This window comes from Vipera berus, assembly GCF_964194415.1.
Source record: "Vipera berus genome assembly, chromosome: 3".
In the NCBI taxonomy this organism is placed as follows: Eukaryota; Metazoa; Chordata; class Lepidosauria; order Squamata; family Viperidae; genus Vipera; species Vipera berus.
The window spans coordinates 167,372,092-167,381,496 of NC_138204.1; the positions used below are offsets into that span (position 1 = coordinate 167,372,092).

General features: G+C 33.5%; 1 protein-coding gene across 2 annotated transcripts in view; it reads left to right on the forward strand.

Moving 5' to 3' along the window:
* The window catches only part of MYOM1 (myomesin 1), a 78,040-nt gene extending 71,057 nt beyond the window's left edge, over nt 1-6,983 (forward strand). For both annotated transcript variants that reach the window (XM_081323494.1, XM_081323495.1), the window contains exons 34-38: nt 801-964; nt 2,457-2,493; nt 3,090-3,112; nt 3,702-3,757; nt 5,815-6,983. In XM_081323494.1, the coding sequence (XP_081179620.1) occupies nt 801-964; nt 2,457-2,493; nt 3,090-3,112; nt 3,702-3,757; nt 5,815-6,111 (577 nt within the window). In that variant the 3' untranslated portion in view covers nt 6,112-6,983. The remainder of the gene's footprint in view (nt 1-800; nt 965-2,456; nt 2,494-3,089; nt 3,113-3,701; nt 3,758-5,814) is intronic.
* The last annotated feature ends 2,422 nt before the right edge of the window (nt 6,984-9,405 follow it).

A 9,405-nucleotide genomic window follows, 5' to 3' on the forward strand; every position in this document is an offset into this window, starting at 1 on the left:
ATAAAATCATAAAACTCCAGGATTCTTATCCCAAAGACAACCAATTGTTGATAAGAGTGAAACTCCTGAAACACCTCAGTTCTTGGGAAAGTTGAGCAAATCTAGTTAATACATGCATATGTATTTAACACTTTTTTAAACTTTAACAATATCCTTCATTCTTCTAATTTGGAACTGGAAGCATAGAGGATTAACTCTCTATGTGTTGCAGTTCTAATGACTATTTTGTCTCAATAACTGTTCTGGAAATAAAGCTGCAAATTCTTGGTGTGATGTAAATGAGGGAAGGTTTAAGAGAAACTTTCATGGAAAAACATAAAAAGAATTCTTTACATGATCTACAATTTCTTTAAGAACTAACAATATCACTACAATAATCTAAAAAGCTACTTTTAATTATCATTTTTATTTAAATGTTTATGGTACTACAGTATAGTAGAAGCTGAAGTTCAACTACACTTGGGAAAATTATTTTGTAACATAATGAAGTGAAACAAAGTATACCTAGAATAGAAATCTTCAATTGTCACACAACTGTAAATCATCTATTCAAATTCCCTGTGCATGCAAAATTATTATCTATATTATCTATGTTATAAAACTTGTAATAAGTTATATTTATATATTAGCTTTAGGGTCTTTGACGCTCTCTTAGCTTGGTGGTTTTCTTGCAGACCCCTTGTTTCAACCCTGACCTACAAATTTTCTTCATTATTGGTACATTTATTTGAATTATATAAATGCATATTTATTACTTGTATTATTTATATATAAAGTCTCTATTGCATTTTTATTTTTAGTGAAGTCAAAATTAAGTACACCGAAAGAGTTAAGACTGGTGTTACAGGAAACCAAATCTGGTTGCAAATTAATGAACCAACTACAAATGATAAAGGCAAATATATACTGGAGCTGTTTGATGGTAAAACTGCACATACAAAAATGGTGGACCTTTCTGGACAAGGTAAATTATTACATTTTAATTAGTGATATGAAATAACTTAAGTTTTAATTAGGGATATACAGTGTATAACATTCCAGGAATACAGTGTTCAAGGAGACTCCAGCATCTTCCTTTTTATTACAAACCATAGTGATCTGGTCATTGTGGGAATGGTCTGAAGACTTCCTGGACAAAACCATCTGCAATAAGTTGTTCTGGTATTCCAAACGTATATTGTTCAAAACACCAAAACATGTTCCCTATTACAGGGTATTTCCTCTCAGAGGCTTTTACTACTAGATCAACATAATTCAGGGGGGGGGGAAAGTTCACCAGAATGTTCTGTAACTGAAATGATTTTATATAGCTGCTAGTGCCATTCACAAATTAGCGCAGAAACTGAGAAACCTAGAAGTTTTAATGATAGCATCTCTTGCTCTTCCAGCTATATGATTTTATAATAACTTTCAGCTACTTAGAAAGATCTGAGAAGCTAGCCAGGGTCTTCATAATTTAAGTTTTGAACTGTAAGATGATCTCAGTAAATGTTGGTCCTCAAGTAACAATTCGAGGTTCATGAAGAACTGCTGAGTTTGTGGCTGACAGTTTGCATCTTACATTTAAATTTGACAATAGTTTACTATTTTTAATGTTACGTTAAACATCAGTATGCAAACATATTAAATCAAGTGATCAAAATATGTGCAAATTTACTTTTAGATTCACTCCATTTAACATAACTGAAACAGAGTTATTGATAGCAGTCTTATCTTTGAATACCAATGTCATTAGTTTGTACATAACAAATAGATTAAGAACACTTCCTTAGATGTTTCTCACAAGGATTTATCTCACAAATTCCTTTAAGACTAATTATGCATATTCATTGTACTGAATACTGTATGTGAATGAAACAGAGAAGAGATTATGCCTCACATATCGATTTATTTTCATGTTTTGATCATCTCTGTGTACAAGTTCAATGTACAAAATCAATACTTATGTTCTTTGCAATGAGTTAAACAGAAACATATATGAAACATATGAGCATATCTTGCAGATCAAACTTCTGCATATTTGCTCAGAAATAAGTCTTAGTGACTTGTATGCATTGGAATACAGTTTGTAAACCATAAAGATAATGTCACATAGAGTTTAACCATTGTATAATAGAGCATTTATTTCTTCTTGTTAAAGTAAAAATAAATTCTGATAGTTTATTTGTCCACTTGCTTTTTAGCAGCTCCTAGTGCCAAACATCTACTATTAAAAAAAAACCAAACTATCAGCATTAGAGGGTACCACTATCCTAGAACTCTTTAGAATATGATATAGTATATGATATAGTTTTCCATATATAATTAATAAGACAATTAATATAGGAACATAATAGCTTGTATAGCATGACTTTCTCAATGTTCCAACATATTACACAAAAAGCTAAATAAAGTAATAGCATAAATTGATTTCATAAAGGATACTAGCAATATAACCCCTTTCTTCTTTTATTAAGCATTTGATGAAGCCTTTGCTGAATTCCAAAGATTAAAGTAAGTGTATAGTTTAAGTAAAGTATTTTCTGCTGTTTTAATTAGCCCTACCATATCTGGACTGCAAAACTTTGAGAATATACAGTTTCCCACATCTCTGTTTTCATCTACAAATGCCTACAGTCCAGATCTGGTAACCCTAAACTATCTAGATTAATTATCAATTTGGGAAACTTTGTTCTAATAATAGGACACTTTCAATATTTTGGGATTTTAAGCACTACCTGCTTTAATTGAAGTAGTAGAAAACATAGTGGGATTTTTTTCTCTTTTCCTTTTTTCCAAATAGTAGTTAAACTACTATTTGCTACTGAATAGTTAATTGAAGGGAAATCTACATCCAGACCAAATGGAAGATCACTTTTCCCTCCAGCAATCCAACATATGACAAAAAAATCTACCTTTATATAGCTGTTTGTTTATTGAAAATAGTTTTATCATTAGTTTGAAGGCTGATGCTGAACTATCATAGAAAAAAATAATTAACAAAGTGAGCTATTATATAGAATTGTTTTCTTCAGCTGTTTAGAGCTGTTCATAATATAGCTTTTCCTTACTATAAAACTGAAATTTCTTTCTGCCTTTCTCAATTACAGAACAGCTGCCATTGCAGAAAAAAGTAAGTGAACTCTTTTTTATTTGGTGCCTGTTTTGTCAATAGGATGTTTCTAGTGATAGGGTTTTTCATAACATTTGCCTCATAGAGGGTTTTGTTGTAAAATTTATTATTTTAATCAGTCCACTCAAGCATTTACAAATATATAAGTTAACTCATAGAAGAGTAGGGAGTAAAAAGGTAATGCATACAAGTGTAAAGTAATCTAATGGCCCTAGTGCAATATTGTTTAATCAGTTTCAACAACCCCAACCTTTTTTTCCCCTGATCAACAATTTGGAATGAGATTTGTACTTTTTGTTAAATAACCTTGAGTGTCTATTATGAGCCATCATTCCTGACCACTTCATGTGATAAACATGTGATTCATAACAGCAATTTTATCACTGTTAATTATGTTTAGGCAGAATAGGGCAGAAATACTAGGAGCCACTATCTGATTATATGACGCATTGGCAGCTTGCAAAAAAAAATAAGACACTATTCTTCTACCTGCCAGATAGAACATTTATTACAGGGAAAATAAAATCATAGACACAGATTAACTTGCAAGAAATGTTACATTTTTATTTTTGATTATTTATTTTTGCAGATCGTGCTCGGGTAGTTGGAGGTCTGCCAGATGTTGTCACTATTCAGGAAGGCAAGGTATAAAAAAAAGTAGTTGAGATATTTAAAAAAGTAATTCTGCTGCTTTCTTAATTCTCAAAGAAGAGCAGTTTCCCATTTTCCCAAAAGCCCTGACTTTAATAAAGAAATAGATTTTCTATTCATATTTTTTTTATTTATTTTAATCCCATTTATATCCCACCCTTCTCCGAAGACTCAGCGCGGCTTACAATTTAAGCACAAACCAATGTGCTTAGCAGTAGCCTTCATTCTATGTATATGCCTGCTTATTAGGGCTTTCGGGGGGCCCCAAGCGGCATTATTACAAAGTCAGCTTATTGCCCCCAACAATCTGGGTCCTCATTTTACCTACCTCGGAAGGATGGAAAGCTGAGTCAACCTTGAGCCTGGTGGGATGCGAACCTGCACTAATTGCAGGCAGAACATAATTTCTCCATATAACATATTTGTTATATGGAGAACATAATTTCAATTTGTTAGGCAGCCGGCTTGATGTATTTAGGGCACTTCCACTTCTTAAAGAGAATATGAAACAATGAAGAGTCCTTGTTTAGTGATTGCAATTGGTTCCAGTGAAATGGTTGTTAAGCAAACTACATGTGAGACAGAGAGACTGCAAAGACCACTGGATGCTGCCCTTTTATTCAGATAAAATTCCACTCTACATTCCCCTTTATATTGGTTCCCCTGCAGGGCAAAAAGATTGCCTAAAACCACTTGAGCTGTTTCTCTCTGCAACACAGAACTTCTCTAAAAAGTGCTAAACACACTTTAACAAGCTCAGCTGTATGACCTTAATTAGCTGATTAGAACCCTACCAAGGCCTGGCATTTACTGCCTGAAATTGACCAGATTTTAATTAGTTTCACACTGAAGGCTTTTGTTGTCATAAATGCCTGCATTGGTTGCAAAGTTATTTTTTCATCACCATTATAATTGCAAATGGTCACTATCTAAGGAAGTCATAAAGGACTATTTATAACCTGAACTTTTTCCCCTTCAGTTAGCCAGTAATATATAAATTCATAAATAATTCTAAAATATTATTTATTATCTGACTTTCCACTAATGAATGGGGTTCAAGATACAGGTATTCAGATATTCTTTTTAAAAATTAAAAACAGACATGAATTATTAGATTGAGATCAAGAAGAATCATGACATATAATCCTTCTTTTAACTTTGCATCTTTTTTCTTTTCTGTATTAATAACTCTTCCTACATAAAGGAAATAAAACTTCTCAATTTAAATGCCTTTAGACTTTGAACTCCTTTGGAGTTTAAAATCATAATGTCCATGTCTGTTGAGAAAATCCCTTCCCATGTATAGAGATGTTAATCTATGTATACTATTGAACGTACAATTAATTAACAAAAATATCAGAAGCTGGAACACTATGGGGAGTCAACTCATATTTTGTTGTCCAGTTTAGCCATTATGATATTCATATTTCAGAAGAGTTTAGATTGCTTCTAATATTATTTAGATTTTAAACATCAGATATGTGAGAATCTAGATAATATTATATTAACTAAAATTAGGACTCTTCAACTTTTGGATTCTGACCAATGTGTTTTGAAAATTAGTCAACTAAGCCATAATATATTTGTCATGGATATATTTTCTCATAAAACTTTCTAGAATTAATGTGGTTTGGAAAAATATATAATTTTAAATTAAAAGTTAACCTATCAAGCAAACAATTATTAGCACAATCTAGAAAAAGTTGTTTTATGTAGTTTAAACATATTATTTAAATTGAAAGCCTGTTTTGCAATCATTTTGTGACTGGCATTGTAAGTGTAACTTTCTTTGAGCATAAACAACGGTGTTTGCCTATTGACGGACTAATTATCCAACTATTTCCAGTGATTACATTTATGGTAAAACAAGTATATAGTTTCTAATTACTGCAAGAAAGAGAAAATAATCGAACACAAAAGTTTTTAGTACAGCAGTTATAGTGGAAAGGTAGAGGAGGAGGGGGGAGGAGGAGACAATAGTAGAACTATAGTAGTGTTTATTGAGTTTTTAATATTTATTTATATTTGCATCATTTGTATGTTTCCTGCAGGCACTTAATCTTACGTGCAGTGTCTGGGGAAATCCTGTTCCTGAGATTTCATGGCTCAAGAATGAAAAACTTCTAAAAGCAGATGCCAATATCATTTTGAAATATGAATCAGGAAAACAAGCCTGCTTCACTATTGCAGCTGTCAGTACGATTGATTCGGGCAAATACAGCCTTGTAGTAAAAAACCAGTATGGTACAGAGACAAGTGATTTCACTGTCAGCGTGTTTATACCTGAGGAAGGGGTTGAAATCCCACAGCCGGAATATGGTAAAGGAGATAAGAAAAAGAAAGCATGAACCATAGCTTAAGGGCACATGTTTCTCCCTCCCTTAATAATGTGTGTGTAAACTACAGGTAGTTCTTGATTTATGATCACAATTGGGAACAGAATTTCTGTTGCTAGGCAATAATGGTCATTAAGTGAGTCATCACATGACCAAACCTAATTTTACAACCATTTTTACCATGGTTGTTAAATGAATCACAGGATCAAGTGAACCATGTGGGGTTTTTTTAAGCAAATCTGGTTTCCTCAATTGAACTTGCTTTTTGAAAGCTGGCTGGGAAGATTGTAAGTTACAATCATGTGACTGCAACGCAAACTGCAGGTAATGTGACAGTCGTAACTTTGAGGACAGTTGTAAGTCACTTTTTCTGAGGCCATTGTAACTTTGATCTGTAGTTAAACAAACAGTTGTAAGTTGAGAACTATCTGTGTTTTACCTGTATATAAGTTGCATCTGGATTCTTCCATTAATTTCATTTGAGATATTAAAAGTTGAATTATATTAGACAAAAGTAGTTGTACATCTCTTCTACCACCTTCCCATTCTGACCATTCAAAAGCTTTTTTTCCCCCTCTTACCAGTCCATAATGAAGCAAAATCATCAGTGAGTGCATGTGACAGATAGTTTGGCTATTCTCCTATGTCCAGGTGTTTGTGAGTAAAAAATATACTACATATAAATCTACAAGGAAATGAAAGAATAACAATGGTTTACTGTAGTGATATTCTACTAATTAGAAATTGTTATACTGGTAATCTCTGAAATTACTATAGCACTGTAGTAGAAAATGAGTATTAATTATATTAATACTGTTGTCAGTGGAAACTTCAGTTCTGGATACTCTTTGTTATTCACAAATAAATATAGAAAACGTATTTCTTTCACCATGTGGGTATGGGCTTGTCTTTATTATTTGTTCACTTCTTGGTAATTTATTGTTCTTTTCACTGAACATCAGTGTTCTTCTAAGTTTATTTTGCTTGTGATATTTTTTACAGTCTTCACAACAGCAATTATAAAGGAAATTCTGTTATTTTATTTTTCTACTAACTTCTGGCTCTTTGGTCTCCACTATAAATCTACTTAAACATTCCAATGACTTTAAGCTTGTTAATATTTTTAAGTGGAACAGAAAGCTTTTGAGTATTCTTGTCAAGGGACAAAAATGCAACAATTTCTCATTCTTTACTGAGGGAAAAAAGGAAACCTGACCAATCCATCCATTCCTCTGAGCAAAATGGATGAAGATTGCTATATTTTCGTTCTCAGTGGTTGGAATGATGCAATGATTTTTTTTTCTTCTGTTGCAAAAACATGGATCACTATTAGAATGTAATAAAGAAAACTGTTTGCTATATTCTAGCAATCATTTGGCCAAAATGTCATATGTATATACTATTGTTAGGCAATGCTGTATGATTTTAATTCAACCTCCTGTGGGCTTCCCCGCTGATTTTGTTTGTCAGAAGCAATAAAAATCACAAATGGCAATCACTTGTCCACAGACACTGCAACTGAGAGCAAGTTGCCAAATGTCTGACTTGCAATCATGTGACTGCAGTGACCCTGTGATGGTCACAACTAGGTAAGTTCCCTTCATTCAGTACTATCATTTCAAATGGTTACTTAAGGAGTGAATGTTACATGTATATATGAGTGTGGGTGTTGAGTAGAGCTTTGTATGTATATAAATTTATTATGTATATATTTGTATGTGTGAATTGTGGAGAATGTTCTGTCTCTCTTTCTAAATGCAAACACGAAGATTTATCTCTGAACTGAATGAATAGAACTCCTGAATTATTATACACCCCTTGCAGTGAGATGGGTGGCAAACAAATTTAACAAAATAATAAATAAATAATGTATGATCTGATTTCCATTATTATTTGCTTAACAAAAGTGCAAGGACTAAAATAATGGTTAAGTTATTGTTAAATCCAAACTACTAGAGTTTTATTATTTGTTTACTTATTTTTGTACACTGTTCTGACTGGGACATTTATCACCATAATAAGTGTTAGCTAAATCACTTCAGTTAAATATTTTTGTTAGCACAAAATTTAAAGAATGCAATACTTGCAATTCATCACTTGAAGTGCATATTTAAAAAGCCAAATATTTTGATTCCTCTTTATATGCATACCAATCCTGTCTACTCCAAAAGATATAGACTGCTACAGTCAACAACACTAGTTGTCCTTGACTGGAGTTGGAAGGAATATTGAGGCTATAGTCTAGACGGGGGGGGTGGGGTGGGGTGTCAACAAACATTCAGAAAAAAGTAAAAATAAAGTAAAAAAGTAAAAACACCACTGTCATCCCAACTCTGGTACTGTTTCCAAAACAACCCAATACGGATATGCATGAATATATGAGACCTCACATTCAACTCAATACAGAAGTTAGTTGAGAAGTATTTATTGGGAGCTATAAAGTGAAAAATACATTTAAGTAGGCTTGACAAATTTGTGAAAACTGGTTGTTTCAAATCAGTTGGATAAAATTGTCTCCAATTAGCACTAGGCATTGGTCATTCTACCTCCACATCTCACTCTGTTTATTTATTTATTAAATTTATTGGCTGCCCATCTTACCTCAAGGTAACTCTGGGAGACTTAGAATCATAAAAGAAAAATGCTATATAAACTAAAAACATAAATAAGAATACAAAAGTCAAATACTGTGGCCCAATTAAAAGATGGGGAGAGCAGGAGCAGGATGGGAGGGAAGGTAGGATCTGTTTTAATCTATCAACTACATCAACTATGATGCTCTCCTATTGCAGCCCAAGCTAACTGACAGAGCCAGGACTTTAGGCTGTTATGGAAGATCAGGTTGGAGCTGACTTCGTTATGGAGGGCAAGATGTTCCGCCCCATCCAGAATTAATGATGACAAAGTCCCAGATCTCAGGGCCCCATGCGTCCAAAGCCATTTAATCTTGCCAGGGTCAAGTCATAGCCTGTTGTCCCCCATCCCAGTCCTCACAGCCTCCAGGCACCACGAGAGGGCAGTAACAGCATCACTTGGGTAACCAGTGAAAGAAATACAGAGTTTGATATTGTCACTGTATTGCAGATACTTCAATCCATGGTGACAGATGATCTCTCTTAGTGGCTTCATGTAGATAATAAAAAGGAGTGGAAAGAAATTCAAGCCCTGTGGCATGCTACAAAATAGTGACCGATGGCTAGACTTCTCCCTCACTGTTAACATTTATTGAGACTGGACATGAAGAAAGGAGTCAAACCAGCACAAAACCAGGCTGCCGAGCACAGCCCTCATAGCTGGCCCAAAGGA